Below are 17,660 nucleotides of genomic sequence, written 5' to 3'. Positions count from 1 at the left end.
TTCGCAAAAAGAAAAGGAGTACTTGTGGCACCTTAGAGACTAACAAATTTATTAGAGCATAAGCTTTCGTGAGCTACAGCTCACTTCATCGGATGCATCGAATGCATCCGATGAAGTGAGCTGTAGCTCACGAAAGCTTATGCTCTAATAAATTTGTTAGTCTCTAAGGTGCCACAAGTACTCCTTTTCTTTATACAGTTTTGCTTAGACTCTGGCCACCTTTACAGCCACATGTAGTCCATGGTCACCAACAATACCTATGCTTAATTATATATATAGCACAAACAACGAGGAGTCCTTGTGGCATCTTAGAGACTAACAAATGTATTTGGGCATAAGGTTTCGTGGGCTATAACCCACTTCATCAGATGCATGGAGTGAAAAAAAGTAGGTAAGGTACAATATCTTTGGAAAGTAAGCTGTCCCTAGTTATAGGATGAGGATGTCTTAAAGCTGTTAGAAAAAATCTTGGAAACCAAAATAAATGCTTCCAAAGAAAATGGAAGGTTAATAAGTTATGGGGGCAGAATTAAAGGTTTTTTGAGTGATCTTAACCATGTATTTGCATACTTTCAAATGTTTTGGAGTGTTTTCGCTAAATGGCACTTAAACTTTGGCTATCAAGACTTTCAAAGATTTATGTTCTTTGAGAAAAAAAATTCAATAGTATTTTATCTGAAGGGATAAATCCTTTCAGCCTTAATCGCTGGCTAATAATTGTTTTGCCTGTAAATATTTATTGTCTCTGTCAAGTGTAACTATTAATTATAGCAAGATACAAAATAAATATACCTAATTGTGTAGTCTTATTTTTCATTTATTTTCCTGTTGTATTTTTTAAATCGTGTACTTAACAGATCTACAACATTGATAAAAATGGTCTAAAATGATTTGTTGTAATTTTCAGCACAAACTGTGCTATCAAAATGAATCTCTCTCAAGACTTGGGAAGACACAACAACTCTAACCATATGTTAGTTTATGAAGAATTCCTACCTCATGATAGGAAGGCTGAGACTATGCCTTTTGGAACAGTTTCTCAATGTATAAAGAAGACTGTCTGTGGCACAGCAGATGATTGTTTATGGCAAGAAGAGAAGGGTAAGAAGGTGCTTGTAATCCTGTTGATTTGGGATTCTCTTTTATACTATAATTTATAACATTCATCAGATATCCTAACTGAATCAGACTATACCTTGACATCCCCTGTTGGCCATCTGCTGGAAGCCATCTGGACAAGTGCACTCATAAGAACCTTCAGTATTCATGCAGTTTCCTCTAAGGCAAATATCACTGTCTTGAAGGCATTCATTAATGTCTGAAATCAAACCATTGCCAAAAATTAGACAATTTCAAAACTGAATAAACTCTTAAAAGTATATTTATTATATATTTATAATTAATATTTAATACTTGTATGTCAACCTGAGGTAGCAGCTTATATTTACTACATTTAAATAAAAATAATAATTTTTAAATGTAGCGTGCGTCTAATTTCCCTGTCTACACATTCACACCTCAGATTTTCCCCCTAATATTTCTATATAGCGTTAAAGTTTGAATTTGTACATTCTTAGCAAGAATGCCCACACAGTGTTGATTGTAAAGCTGACAGACAACTCCCTCCCTCTATACTCGAGAGACAATTATACAAAATTCTCCTCCATTTCCATGGGAACTGTGGGGCTACTGTACTACAAGCAACTTCAGTGGCTTAGAAACTAAAAACAGGTGCAAATTTAGAAAACACAAACACCACGGAGATGCAAATACAGATTTTGATGTACATGCAACACAAACAATATGACGCTTCTGCAACATTAGTTCCATGACATGCAAACAATACAAACGAATTTACTGTCATTCAATAGGATGCTGAAGTCTCACTCAAAACAGTTTTTATAACTGAACACTGCCAAGGTTATGTAATCTGTTCCACGTGGATATGTAGGATTTTATACTTACTGCATAAATTGTATGAACTATGTTGCCTGGTTACCTTTTGTAAATTGAGTTACATTCATGCTTTGGTACTTTCTGAACCTGTGTGTTTTGAACACTACTGGGCCACCATGCAAACTTTTATAAACTGGTAATGATATTAAGAATTCACACTCTGGTCCACATTGTCTGCAAGTATAATTCAACATTGCTCCACTGAAGTCAATACAGCTATATCTATTTACACTAGTGGACTGATCCAAATCCAATATAGGCTTTGGGATAAGGTCTCAACTGAGAATCAGGGCCTCAACTACTATGAAATTAATATGATGGTAGCAGCTGAAATGATACACTGATAAATGCGAGGAAGCAATAAATCAGTTATTTTGTTATTGGAATATATGAAGAAGTGATTATAGCAAAAATGCTTACATTACATGGATACTACATAAACACTTTATTCCACTATTGCAAAGGAAGACATTTAATGTTTTATGATTGTGCCTCGCTAGTTTCCAGGAAAAAAAAAGTAAAAGAAAATGAAGTAGAAAATACAGTATATAGGCTACAGGCAGATAGGATTTTCGTTGATACAGAAAATAAAGAGTTTTATGTGATGGTTTTTTATTATTCTGACCTTTTATGCATGACTTTTTAGCAGACCAAAATGATGCTGCCTTTTCCATTTGGACATGAACCCAACAAAAGAACATAAGGCTCTTTCTGAACTGATCTTTGAACAATTTGGCTGAATGTGCACTGAGGCCAAGATATCACTGAGATTTAATTTTTTTTTAAAGAGCTTTCTTGCATATGTGAAAGTTCTTATTTCAGATAAAAATGCACTTAATGCTGATGACGTTATGTGAATTCTTGATAAACATATCTGATTTCACATGAATGTGTTTTATATTTATATCATATTTTCAACTGAAAAAAATGTTGGTTTATTTAAATGGTAATTTACTTTGACTGAGAGCAAATGAAAAAATTAACTCCCTTGCACTGAATAAATGCCAAACGCCACAAAAAGATAATGTATTCTGCCAAATTCATTCTAAGTGAAAATTTATTAATCCTAACATACTACACAAACCTCCCTTCTTCGACTGCAGACTAACCATTTTATTTGGGCATAAGCTTGTTCTAGCCCATGAAAGCTTAGGCCCAAATAAATTTGTTAGTCTCTAATGTGCCACAGGAACTCCTCGTTGTTTTTGCTGATACAGACTAACACGGCTACCATTCTGAAACCTTCTTCTATTGTAACTGTTCATAGTTCCTATGATCAGAGTGCAAGAGCCCAAAGAAACAGAGCTTTTTTTCTTTGATTTCTTAAAACATTGGATTCTATGAATTGCAAGAGAAGCTGGCATCCTCGTTTGTGACGAGAAGATCCTGTGATTACCTACCTGGGCTACTCTTCCCCCACCAGAGGCACTGAATCATTGTGGAGATGGTGTCTTCCTTTTTCTCGGCATGTCTTATTTGATTCTAGCCCCTGAACAGAATTTCCCAAAGCTCCTTTATGTGCAATCTTGTTCTATACATGAGACTTGAAGATCTAGGAGTTGTATGTGAAGAAGCATTGGGAAGACTCTGGCCCTCCTTGTGTCTGTGCCTATGTCAAAGTGCAACCATCTGAGGGCTTTTCTCTAAGATAACCCAGAACAGCTGTTCTTGAAGCCTGGAGAGAGCCCCTTTGGACTGAAGGTTTTCTTGAGATGAAGCTCATATAAGAATGTCACAAAGCAATGAGAATAAGCAAGGACAGAGAATATATCTGAATTAATTATTGTATTAGTTTTCTAAAATCAGGCCCAAAATCTTATTTGGGATATCACCAAAAGATAGGAAGAGCATTTCCTACAGCACAGCATATCTTCTGGCATTTCGCTGTGTATTTTTTATTTATTTTGTTTTGTACAATTGTTGTGCAAACTGCACTTCTGAGACAGAGCAGGCTGCGAAGCTCCAGAAGGATTTACCTCTGGGGAAGGGCAGGTAGCGTTTACACTGCTTTCCTCCCCAAGGGTTACCACTGGACTCTACAGGAGCTAAGCCAGGCCACCCTGCCAGTGCTTCTGTTTGGGGTTGTGGTGGTTGGCTGCAGGCTCCCAAACCAGCCACAAAGCAGCTCTAACCCAGACAGCCACCTAAGTGGACTTTCCATGATGGCAGAACCATTTGTAACCAGGGATGAATGTAGCCCTCTGTTTCAGAATTTGAGCAAGGAGGAGATTTCCTTATTCAAAAGAAACAATCAAATTATTCTCCTCGCCTTCCTGATGGAGCCATAGGTGCAGGTGACAGGAACTCTGTGTGTAAGAATACATGAGATATGTGGTGGTACAGATAGAGACCAATGGAATAGTAAAGAATTGAGAAGAGGAGGAGAAAAACCTATCTTCCTTTTCCATCCTCAGAAATGGCTGTGTCTATGGTTGGAATACTCAGGATCTCATTGAAAAAAATCCGTGAGTAGTTTAAGTCACATACTTACCTTCACATTGGTCTCCCATAGATGATAATGTATAACCTTGGCTACAAATACATCTGAAAGACCCATCTGTGTTTCTGCAATTCCCATTTGTGCAGAGATGATGTTGCTGGCATTCATCGATATCTATGAATGAAAAGAAAATGTGTATCTAAAAAATAAAACAGTAATGCCGTGCTTCTGAAAATGCCTGTTTTTAAGCAGAAGGTATTCAACATCCCACTCAAACAAAACTGAAGAGTCAAAAGAAAATCACTCTTCTTTTGGTTTGGGTTACTAACAAATAAGTAAGTTCAAAATACCATTAGATGAAACCTCAGCCTAAGACTTCTCCTGCATTTAGGGTTCTCTCTCTCAATACCCATTTGTCCTTCATGCACGCGCGCACACACACACACACACACGCTTTGTCTGAAGGCTTCTTTTACCTACCACATAGCTGGCTGAGGTAATGAGCCAGCTGGCCCATTGAGTCAGCAAAATGCACAAAACAATTTCCAACAGAATCACTACCTTCTAACAGGGTGTGATTTTCAGGCAAACACTGACAGGCTGTTATATTGTCAAATTTTACATAAAGATTAGATTTTCTTATTTAAACAGTTGCTCTATATTAGAATTAATCCTGTAACTATGATGAGTCAAATGTCTCTCTCTGCTACTATACCCACTGCTAATTCCGCAGTGCTTAGAATGATCTCTTCAGTTCTCACAAACTTAAGTGGGGTCAGCCCAGGTCAACATTTGGATTTGGATAGGATACTCCAAATTGGATAGGACTCTGCAGGAAGTGGTATTGCTGATTCAGAAGGTAGCACATGTTTCTATGAGTCAGTACCAAACCATTACCCCAGAATGATGTTAGGGAGCCATGTATTACTGGAGCAGTGTGGTCTTTAATGCTTGTCTAAACTAGGAAAAAAAGGTGTTTTTTAAAAATTGCATTAGCAACAAGTTTTAATTTGGTGGTGTTTAAAAATGTTTTAGCACCTAGTATTGACAGGCTTTAACTTCTTTAAAAAGATGTTAGCTGGTTATGGTCCACCCTAGGGGCGGGGGATCAGAATTGGTTTTGATTAAACAAAGATACCATTTCATATCTGTCAACAGCAATGTGATGTGCATGGATAGTCCACTATGAAACGATGTCGTGGATTCTCCATCACTTACAGTCTTTGAATCAAGACTGGATGCCCCTCTAAAAGATATGGTATAGCTCAAAAAGAAGTGATGGACTTGATGCAGAAATTACTGGGGTGAAGTTCTTTGGATTGTGTTATACAGGAGGTCAAATAAGATAAACATAATGGTCCCTTTGGCTTTAACATCTATGAACCTCCATTGACTTAATTGACTGGTTAGTGTCTAGAAACATGCCTCACATTGCAGGATCAGGTCCTTGTTTTAGAGGTGTGCATTTCAGGAAGGGCCATCTTTCCATGTATGCCTAGCTTGATAAATGTGTTTTTCCATAAAGGGTTCTGAGGACGTAGTCTAGCTTTGCCTAAATATTTCCTCTAAACTCAGGTTGTCTTGCCTCCTGAGCCACTCCTCCAAGCCCCTCAATCTTCCCCTAAAATTTGTTTAAGTTTGGCAGGAAATCTGAAATAAATTATCATTAGTAAGTATTATTCCTTTTACAATAGTACCAAGGAGTCCCATTGTCTTAGATATTGTATAAATGTGTAATAAAAAGATGATTGAGGGACAGATCCTCAGGTTACTCCCTGCTTCCACAGCAAGTCCCTAAAACAGCTACATGAGTTTATTTGTATTTGTTAGACTATTAGAATGATACTTTTAGGGCTTGTCTACATTACCCGCTGGATTGACGGGCAGCGATTGATCCACGGAGGTCGATTTATCGCGTCTAGTCTAGATCTGATAAATCGACCCCGAGCACTCTCCCGTCGACTCCAGTACTCCACCAGGGCAAGCGGTGCAGGCGGAGTCAACAGGAGAGCATCAGCTGTAGACTTACTGCAGTGAAGACACCACAGTAAGAAGATCTAACTACATCAACTTCAGCTACATTATTCACGTAGTGGAAGTTGCGTAACTTAGATTGTCCCCCCCGCCCCAGTGTAGACCAGGCCTTTGATATCATAACATTTTATAATATATGTTACAAAGTATACAGAATGCACAACAAGGCTAAGTTAGCACAGAAACTTTAGCTCTTGAATTTTCTGACTTGTTTACATTTTAACTATGCAGGGCTTACGTTGCACATTTTGTTGTTTTGCATTAATAGTTATTTTGTAAAGCATTTGGGATCCTATTGGATGCAAAATGCTATAGACTCATTAGATGAATTATTCTGAGTTTTAGCCACATTCCTACCTTCACACTGGTCCCCTGCTGCAGATAGTTTATAACCTTGGCTACAAGTACATCTGAAAGATCCCTCGATGTTTTCACAATGTCCATTTGTACAGAGATTGCCATACTGACATTCATCTATATCTGTGAATACAAAGAAAGCACGAATATATATATGTATTAGTTCCTACCTACATGGACTTTCAATATAATGGTATTTAAATTTTGTGTGAACATGGATCCAATTAAACTGGGTTCTCACATGATTTGGCCAGCCATTGTGGACCAGCCACAGTTTGTCCAAATCATATTTAAAAAACATAATCCAGTTTGGATTAGAACACTTCTTTTGTTAAACACATGGATCTAAAATTTCTTGATCCCTGAACTGTATTCTACCCTAGGCTGGTAAATAATTTTAAAGAACAGTTCTACCATGAGTTAGCTATGCCCACACTATCCTTATCTACACTAATCTTTTCCCACTTTAATTTACTCATTGTTGCTTACACCAGTGCAGCTTGAGTGCAGATCAGGTGTCACCAGGTGCTGGCATTTTTACTCCTGTATTCTACAAATTTACTCCTTGCAAGCATAGATAACACTGTTAAAAATGCTAGCGGTTGCCAGTGTCTTGCAAATACTAGCACTCCCCCCATTGCTATTGTGGGAAACATTCAGGAAAAATGTCAAAACTTATTCTCCCCAAAAACATGGAGTGGAATTGGGTGGCTGAAATTTTCAACTGTTTGTTAATAACCAACCTGCCCCGATGATAATTTTTGAAGAAATATTTGACACAATAGGTAGCAACATCATTGCAAAAAACTGTATCATACAACTAAAAAGAAATATAGAAGACATGATGAATACATTGAATTCAACTGCAAAATGACAGCTAGAGATAGATATTATATTCTTGATGCTGACGAAATTTTGAAAGAACACCAGAAAACACTGCAGAAAGAAAGAACTAAAGACAAATTTAAATTGCAGGCAGTGCAGAAACAGATGGAGCAAGCACTTACTCCACTCTGTTACATATCACATAAATGTTCTCAATCCAAATTACAAAATTAGGTGTCTAAATACAAATGATAGGGATGGCACTGTGACTTGGGCATCTGCTAATCATCCATCAATCCTGCCCACCATAAAACATTTCAGAGAATGAGGAGAACCGTTAAAAAAATAAGTTTGCTGTGGAAATTATTAGTAAAGTGAACAACTGTACTGGGGAAATTCTTGGCTATGCAGATATAGAATTCACAGCAGTGATAAACCAGCTTTTCTCCTTCAATAGCCTGTAGTATAGAAAGTGTAGAGAGAACATTTTCTAGGCCTGGACTAATTTATTCTAAGTTAGAAAACTCATTTGGTGTAAAGAAAGCAGGAAAATCAATGGACAAAATCCAGGTGGCATATGAAGACAGTATTTGTGAAAATTTCTCAGTGTTGCTTCTATCATTTATTCAATCACTGTACTGAAACTTGCTTCAACTTTATTTACAAACTATTGATTTTTATTGTAATCACATCAGCAATTTTGATTTCAATGTACAATAGATTTTTTTAAAAATGGAAACAAAAAGATTTAAATTGGTGATTAGAATCAAGTTTTTTTAAAATTAACTATTGATTCAAATTGCATTTATTTAAATCAATCCACCCAGGATCTAGGACTGATTATAGCAATTCCCAGACCTTGTATCAATGAGACAAGGTGGGTGTGGTAATATCTTTTATTGGACCAAATTCTGTTGGTGAAAGACACAAGCTTTCAAGTTTACACAAGTATCTCTACGTTGCAATTAGACACCAGCAGCTGGCCTAGGCGAGCTGACTCAAGCTTAGGGAGCTAGGCTGCAGCCAGAGCTCTTCAACCCTCCCATCTCGCAGGGTCCTAGAGCCAGGGCTCCAGCCCGAGCCCAAATGTCTACACCACAATTAAACAGCCCCTTAGTCTGAGCCCCACAAGCTTGAATCAGCTGACATGGGCCAATTGCAGGTTTTTAACTGCAGTGTATACATACTCACAGAGCTCTCCTTCACGTCTGGGAAAGGTACCCAGAGTGTTAAAGTTAAATACAACATGGAACAGATTTTCAATTAACACACGTTGCAAGAGACCATTCAAGGTGAAGTGGGCAGCTAACACCTCTACAGTCATAGGACAAAGGAGGATAAGTGGGTTACCGATCGCTGTAATGAGCCATAAATCCTGTGTCTTTATTAAGCCCATGATTTTTGGTATCTTGCAGAGTTATGAATTTAAGTTTCCGGGCTCGCCTTTTGAAGGTGTTGTGCAGATTTCCTGAGGATGAGGACTGAGATGTGATTTTCAATTTCAGCCCATTAGTTTTTGATTTTGATGTCCCTATCCCACACAGTTCCTAATGTTGTATACATGTAAACCTACTTAAATTTAAATTGAAATGATATGCTTACCTTTCATAAAACAGGGGAGGATATAATTTGTACTGTTAAAGAGCACTGGGATTGTTGGAATTTGTTTCCTAAGGGATCAATTAAAAGGAGTGCAGGAATGGAGAACAAGAATAGGGAAAAGAACTACAGAAGACTGACTTGCAGAGGGAAACTACAGAATGGCAATTGGTATGAAGGTTCATCAAGAATCTGACCAATGAGCTGAATGCAGAAGGGACTCTCAAGTTTGCCTATAAATACCTTCACAGATAGAGTAGGATGGATTTTTGCCACATTGTTTAAAGGGTACTTTATTATAAAGCTACAGAGTTGAGTTAAGAAGGAAAAATCTGTCCCCATTAGACCTACTAAAGTTCATGTGGATAATTTTGAATGGAATTCAAGTCCAGGATAAGCAGAAAACAAGACTGATCATATCACGAAAAGTGTGGATAAATTGCCTTGGTTATATGTGATTTAGAATTTTACATGAAATAAGCAAAAAGAAAAGGAGTACCGGTGGCACCTTAGAGACTAACACATTTATTAGAGCATAAGCTTTCGTGAGCTACAGCTCACTTCATCGGATGCATTTGGTGGAAAAAACAGAGGAGAGATTTATATACACACACACAGAGAACATGAAACAATGGGTTTATCATACACACTGTAAGGAGAGTGATCACTTAAGATAAGCCATCACCAGCAGCAGGGGGGGGAAAGGAGGAAAACCTTTCATGGTGACAAGCAAGGTAGGCTAATTCCAGCAGTTAACAAGAATATCAGAGGAACAGTGGGGGGTGGGGTGGGAGGGAGAAATACCATGGGGAAATAGTTTTACTTTGTGTAATGACTCATCCATTCCCAGTCTCTATTCAAGCCTAAGTTAATGGTATCCAGTTTGCAAATTAATTCCAATTCAGCAGTCTCTCGTTGGAGTCTGTTTTTGAAGCTTTTTTGTTGAAGTAGAGCCACTCTAAGATCTGTGATCGAGTGACCAGAGAGATTGAAGTGTTCTCCAACTGGTTTTTGAATGTTATAATTCTTGACGTCTGATTTATGTCCATTCATTCTTTTACGTAGAGACTGTCCAGTTTGGCCAATGTACATGGCAGAGGGGCATTGCTGGCACATGATGGCATATATCACATTGGTAGATGCGCAGGTGAACGAGCCTCTGATAGTGTGGCTGATGTGAAAAACAGGCATTTGCTTCAGATTGGGGGGCTGTCTTCATCTGGACCCATGGAAAAGAAGCTCTTGAGGAATTCCACCATGATTTCAACAATTTCCATCCCACCATCAACCTCAGCCTGGACCAGTCCACACAAGAGATCCACTTCCTGGACACTATGGTGCTAATAAGCGATGGTCACATAACCACCACCCTATATCGGAAACCTACTGACCGCTATTCCTACCTACATGCCTCTAGCTTTCATCCAGATCATACCACTCGATCCATTGTCTACAGCCAAGCGCTACGATATAACCGCATTTGCTCCAACCCCTCAGACAGAGACAAACACCTACAAGATCTCTATCATGCATTCCTACAACTACAATACCCACCTGCTGAAGTGAAGAAACAGATTGACAGAGCCAGAAGAGTACCCAGAAGTCACCTACTACAGGACAGGCCCAACAAAGAAAACAACAGAACGCCACTAGCCATCACCTTCAGCCTCCAACTAAAACCTCTCCAACGCATCATCAAGGATCTACAACCTATCCTGAAGGACGACCCATCACTCTCACAGATCTTGGGAGACAGACCAGTCCTTGCTTACAGACAGCCCCCCAATCTGAAGCAAATACTCACCAGCAACCACACACCACACAACAGAACCACCAACCCAGGAACCTATCCTTGCAACAAAGCCCGTTGCCAACTCTGTCCACATATCTATTCAGGGGATACCATCATAGGGCCTAATCACATCAGCCACACTATCAGAGGCTCGTTCACCTGCGCATCTACCAATGTGATATATGCCATCATGTGCCAGCAATGCCCCTCTGCCATGTACATTGGCCAAACTGGACAGTCTCTACGTAAAACAATGAATGGACATAAATCAGACGTCAAGAATTATAACATTCAAAAACCAGTTGGAGAACACTTCAATCTCTCTGGTCACTCGATCACAGATCTTAGAGTGGCTCTACTTCAACAAAAAAGCTTCAAAAACAGACTCCAACGAGAGACTGCTGAATTGGAATTAATTTGCAAACTGGATACCATTAACTTAGGCTTGAATAGAGACTGGGAATGGATGAGTCATTACACAAAGTAAAACTATTTCCCCATGGTATTTCTCCCTCCCACCCCATCCCCCACTGTTCCTCTGATATTCTTGTTAACTGCTGGAATTAGCCTACCTTGCTTGTCACCATGAAAGGTTTTCCTCCTTTCCCCCCCCCCCCCCGCTGCTGGTGATGGCTTATCTTAAGTGATCACTCTCCTTACAGTGTGTATGATAAACCCATTGTTTCATGTTCTCTGTGTGTGTGTATATAAATCTCTCCTCTGTTTTTTCCACCAAATGCATCCGATGAAGTGAGCTGTAGCTCACGAAAGCTTATGCTCTAATAAATTTGTTAGTCTCTAAGGTGCCACCGGTACTCCTTTTCTTTTTGCGAATACAGACTAACACGGCTGCTACTCTGAAACATGAAATAAGAGAAAAGGAAAGAGTACTTTGCATGCCTTTAATAAAAGATTATATATGACTTCAGTAATTCAAAACAGAGATTTATTGCTTGGAGCAAGCAGTTAAGTTTGTGACTCTGGGCTGAGTAATGCAGTGATATAACATCTCTGCTTGCACTTCTAATAATCTGGCTGGCAAAATGAAAAATTTAAGTGATGTAATTCTGGGACTGCACTAGAATATTGGTATTTTGAACTGGGTTATCTCTGTAAAGCTATATCTGTGGTGATATAAAAATCAAGCCTAATGTTAGAAAATATGCACTCTTCCTAGACCACCTTTGAAGCTGTATATTCAACTGTACTATATATAAAAAAGGCAACCTTGTACTTCCCAAATAATAAATGGAAATCTTGTATTGTAGAAGGAGTCCCAAATCATTGCACAAAGTACAGTGTGTACATGCATATATGTACACACACCCATGTATTCTTGCACGCATGCGCGCACACAAAAATCACTTCCCTCAGAACTGAAATGCAATTGTGCTTCAATTAATCCAGCAGGTGGTACTCTCAGCTCCCGAAGACAAGTAGCACTGTAAAATTATTACACAACACCTCTGATTGCCCTTTGCTACCAGTTTCAGAAATAGACGTCAATGTCCTTGAAAAAAGGAAGGCAAACAATTGGGAAAAAAACAATAATAGGGAGAAATAGGGAATGTGAAAAATCTATCGTAAAACCTGACCTAAAAATGATCCTTATTGAATGTCTGTGAAACTGCTAGAGATGTGCTGAATGATTTGCTGGAAATACTAATAATTAAGAGATGTTGTCAGTGTGCTTTGTGAACCAGTATCTGAATTTTCTTCAACAGGATGCCATTCACATCTAAGTATTATAGCAATCTCAAATTTTTCCACTTGCTTACTAACCTTAACAATGGCATTCTAGCATATCATTAGTTTAAAAATCTCTTACATTTTAAAATTCCGTATTTTCACATTTCTAAAATTCCACTTTCACATCTCATGATATTTACATCCTAAATTTAATTTTCATTGCTCTATAGTGAGGAAACCTTGTCTGTCTCCCTCTATCTCCAAAACCAGAAATCATTTTGAAATCTTACGTACCTTCAGTTTCTAGTCCAGTAACAAAAGGAGGCCTTTTTGGCACATTTCCATTAACACCACAGTCTCTCAGAACACAAATGAAACAATATTTGGGATACAAACACTACAGAACATACCATGGCACTGTCCATTCCAGCCTCTGAATCCATCTGTGCAAGGAACGCAGTGGTAAGAGCCAGGACCATTAATGCATTGTTCATCTGGACAAATACTTTGGGTCAGGCATTCGTCAATATCTTTAAAAATAAGAAAATCTAGGTTGGAATCATAACAGGCTGTTGAAGAACAAACTAGTCTGATTATTGCAACTGCATTTATATATTGTTTATTTTGAACCAGAAGATTCTCAGATGGTGTATATCAGGATAGCTCTACTGAGTCAGCAGACCAGATCCTCCTCGTCTGGTGTAAGTCAGCCTTTGAAGTCAAAGGAGTCCCACAGATTTATAACAGCTGTGGATCAGATCTTTTATTTATAAATTGATTAACGATACCAGGGTAATCACTTGTAGCTTCACTATTAAATTATGGAGTTGCTGACAGTGGTTCCATAGTGAAGGACATATCAAGCTTTTGTCTTTGATGGGACCTGACTACCTCTGTGCAGCTCAGCCCGTTTACCATTTAAATAAACTAAAACTGGGAAATGCTCCTTGAGCTGACCGTGAATTTCTGAGGGTATTGTGAGCATTAAAAATGTTCCTGGGGTGAGATATAAACCTGCAAAACCCCTTCTTTAGAGAAGTTTGGGTGAATCTCATCTGTTTTCAGCACCCCCAGCTAACTAACTCCAGCCACTCTTAGGACCTTTTAGAAACTTGTCTCACCAGCACTGTGGGTCTCACTGTATGCCCAACTTCCCTAGCTAAAGTGAGATTTGTTGAGAGCATAGAGGTGGGAAATTGAGGCTCCCCTAAGCCCTTTTGTATGCAGAATTATAGGGCAGATAAGTTGTGGGAGGACTAAAAATGCAGGCAGTCTGAGTGGCAATCGAAGACATGGGTGGGTAATGGAGGGCTATTAGGTCTAAGAAGAGGGTGTGTGTGACTGGACAACCCCATGAGGCTACAGAAAAGGTTCTGGCAATGTATGGGGTAAGTGGCTGCATCAGCACAGATTCCACTCTGATGGTCTAGCTCAGCCACATCAGAGCAGGGAGCTTATGTCTAAACCTCAGAGCAAGCATTGACAGGCTCTGCAGCTCCACAAATAACTCCCGTCCACATACAAAAGAACCCCATGCTACTCACAATACACCAAATACACACAATACACCATTTTTTACATCCAAAAAGCTAAAGCAACAGACTCTTAAGGTTGCAAAGTCAAGCATTCAAAAGTTAGGAAATGTCAGAATTAAGGTTGCCTTTGCAGCCTTAATTCCATTCTCTTGTGCATATGCCTTATGCTACTATTCTTTAATTACATGATCACATACTATTTTTTCCATAGATCTCCTGCATCATCCAATGGACAGGATTCATTCAATCTCCCAGCTCCTAGTCCCCCCCCCATCCCCAGACCCTATGTCCCAATCTATTCCGCACACCATACTTCTGCCCAGCTCTTGTCCCCACTATATTCAAGACAAGCTGTTTCTTACTCTATCGTGCCCGGGCAAAAGCAGCAGGAGTACTGAAAGCACAAAGGAAACAGTCTTCCTGCTCTCCGTTCTGGTGCCCAGTGCCACAGTGGTTCCCAGGAGCTGGAAGAAGCAACTACAGGGAAAGTACTGCTCTGTCCCTACCTTCCTGGGTTGGAACATTATCAGTGCAGATTAATCTTCAGAGAATTCAGCCCTACAAACTAACAATTTTCTACTGAATATGTGCAAATGGCAATTTTTCAAAGGTTTAGAACTTGATCAAATATAGGTAGTTTTTCAAGAGAACAGCAAAAGGCACATCCCTGACACAAAGACCATCCCTTGCCAAATTTCAAGTCTTCGCTCCAAAACATGGAGGCACGAGAGCTTCTGAATGAAATGGCTGTAAGACTTTTTTTTTTTCCCCGAACATGGGCCAAACAATATATTTCCCTCTAAATTTGTTCTCAGGAACTGCTGGACCATTTTTGTGAAAAATTTCCAAAAAACCTGAGCTTAAGGTAGATATGCAGCAGGGAAAATGTCTGCCCATATAGTTAAAGTCTGGCAAAGTTATAAGAAACTGACAACAGGATCTTATCATGCGAAGTGTCAGGCAACCTTAACTATAAGCGGCACTACCAGCTCTGCCTATGATAATAGGACACTTTAATCCCGAACTCTGAAATAGTAACTTGTATGTATTCTTAAAATATGACCACTGGATAAGTTCCAGATCTATTATATGTGTTTGTGTGGGTGTGTAAATTCTGAAGTAAGATGTGGTGGTATAGTGAGTGATATGCAAGTATTGTGTGTAGTGTGTGTGTGTGGTGGGGGGGTTATGTGGGAAGTGGAAGGGAGTTATTTGTGGAGCTGCAGAATCTGTCAGAATGGTAAATGTCATGTGTGGGTGTAATGATGTGGTGAAAATGGTTCCTTTAACATGTCATTTCCTTGGTTTGAAGGGTTAGCGTGGGAGGGTTTTTCCCTTAAGCAACCTTAACTAGTTTTCAATGTAGAATTTGTTTGGTAGGAATTATATGCGTTATATAATGGGAAGCTACTGTGCAAAATCTGGGAGAATAAGAAACCTGATGCACTAGAGTGAATGTTCTTAAACAATCAGTAGTATAAGGGAAAATAATGGATGGTTCAAACTAGAAGTTCTTTAACAAAACCCACAGCAGCAAATCTATTTGCTGCTATCACTGGACGCTGCTGTGAATATCTGTATATAAAGTCTCCTACTGGAAAGTTGCTAAACACATTGTAAAAGGAGGACAGATAGAAGAAATGATGATGGGCTTGATCTTGCAAGACTCTGAACAAGATATGAGTATTGTGACAGGGTCGGGCCAGATGGCTATAGGAGAGTAATAGAAGGCAGATATACTAGCCCCAGGCTAAGTAGGTCCCTTTTCCCTGGGCAAGGTAACAGGGAAGGTTCAGAATAATCAGGAACCTTCTGGAGACAATTAAGACAGGCTGATTAGAACACCTGCAGCCAGTCAAGAAGCTGCTAGAATCAATTAGGCAGGCTAATCAGGGCACCTGGGTTTTAAAAAGGAGCTCACTTCAGTTTGTGGTGTGCGTGTGAGGAGCTGGGAGCAGGAGGCACTAGGAGCTGAGAGTGAGAACGTGGACTGTTGGAGGACTGAGGTGTACAAGCATTATCAGACACCAGGAGGAAGGTCCTATGGTGAGGATAAAGAAGGTGTTGGGAGGAGACCATGGGGAAATAGCCCAGGGAGTTGTAGCTGTCGCACAGCTGTTCCAGGAAGCACTGCAGATAGCTGCATTCCACAGGGCCCTGGGCTGGAACCTGGAGTAGAGGGCTGGCCCGGGTTCCCCCCAAATCCTCCCAACTCCTGGTCAGACACAAGAGGAGTCGACCTGGACTGTGGGTTCAGAAAAACGGTCAAGCTGAGGGCTGCAATGAAACCCCAAGGCGAACAAATCTGCCAATAAGCGCAAGACCCACCAAGGTAAAGCAGGAACTTTGTTACAGTATCTTCAACTCCCACTGAAGTCAATGAGCATTGAGGGTGCTCAATGCTTTGAGCCCTAGAAGCAGTCTCAACTCCCCTTGTCTGTGATAAACTTAATCTCATTATTTTATCGAAAGATAAAAATGAAAAAATTAATCATAAGCTAAGACAATATTTTATTTTCAGAACCATGCAAGGACTCAAATAATCTTATTTCCTCCCATCTTTAGCACACAAAATAAATAATCCAACTATGATTCTCTCATCCACCCCTGCCCACAAAGAACTCTTAAAAGACTATGCAAGGACAATCCCAGAGCTAGATTTAAAAGAAATAAAACAAACAAACCCTGGCCAATGGGATTGAGGAGCCTGCGAGACAAGCTCACACTTCCAGGTTATGAACATCCCAGTCCCAGTCCTCATGAATTTAACTGGCTTGGCCTCTCCAAGAGAAGTAACTGATTGGTATCCACTGATAAGGACACTACAAATGAATTAACGGTCTCTCCTCTCAGCTTGTGTTTGGATTGGATTTATAAATCAGGCCTGCGCTTGTTCTCTGAAGCACAGGGCCAAACAAAACAAACACGTTTTGCGTATGTTTCTGCTTGGACCCAATTACAAATACTGCCCTACAATCAGTATTTTCTTAAATTTCTTCGAATAAACACAGTTCCTCCTTTATTGCTCAGCCAACGTAGAATTATCATGTATACATGTACATTTTATTATAAAAATCTCAAATGACTTGATCTCAGTTTGGAATCTTTTTATTGTCAGTAAAAAATAACAAAACAAAAAAAGGTTTTCTTTAAATGCTACCCCTGAGCAACCCTGATTTACTAGTATGCTCACTTCATAATTTCTGATGTATAATGGTGAAAATCTTCATGACCTACATTTTTAAAAGTGCATGCACAAAAGTACAATTAAGCTTGCTTGCACACAACCCCTTCACTTGTGCATCCATACTGGTTGTTGGATAGGAGTCCTTTTGAAAATCTGGACCAATATGTCTTATGCCAGAATAAACTAGCCTAGGACAGCCTGTCCCACAGCAGGTGATGAGGATCATTTCAAACAAATATAAAAACA

General features: G+C 39.4%; 1 protein-coding gene across 8 annotated transcripts in view; it reads right to left on the bottom strand.

Moving 5' to 3' along the window:
• The window catches only part of LTBP1 (latent transforming growth factor beta binding protein 1), a 391,697-nt gene that overhangs the window by 99,826 nt on the left and 274,211 nt on the right, over window positions 1-17,660 (bottom strand). For 7 of the 8 annotated variants that reach the window (XM_038397049.2, XM_038397051.2, XM_043511537.1 and 4 more), the window contains 4 exons: window positions 13,103-13,222; window positions 6,788-6,910; window positions 4,448-4,570; window positions 1,196-1,318 (listed from right to left, as the gene is read on the bottom strand). In XM_038397049.2, coding sequence (XP_038252977.1) covers window positions 1,196-1,318; window positions 4,448-4,570; window positions 6,788-6,910; window positions 13,103-13,222 — 489 coding nt within the window. The remainder of the gene's footprint in view (window positions 1-1,195; window positions 1,319-4,447; window positions 4,571-6,787; window positions 6,911-13,102; window positions 13,223-17,660) is intronic. The other variant, XM_043511538.1, reaches the window with a different exon arrangement.

The sequence above is a fragment of the Dermochelys coriacea genome, chromosome 3, assembly GCF_009764565.3.
Source record: "Dermochelys coriacea isolate rDerCor1 chromosome 3, rDerCor1.pri.v4, whole genome shotgun sequence".
NCBI lineage: Eukaryota > Metazoa > Chordata > Testudines > Dermochelyidae > Dermochelys > Dermochelys coriacea.
This window is presented reverse-complemented; position numbering and strand designations above follow the sequence as displayed.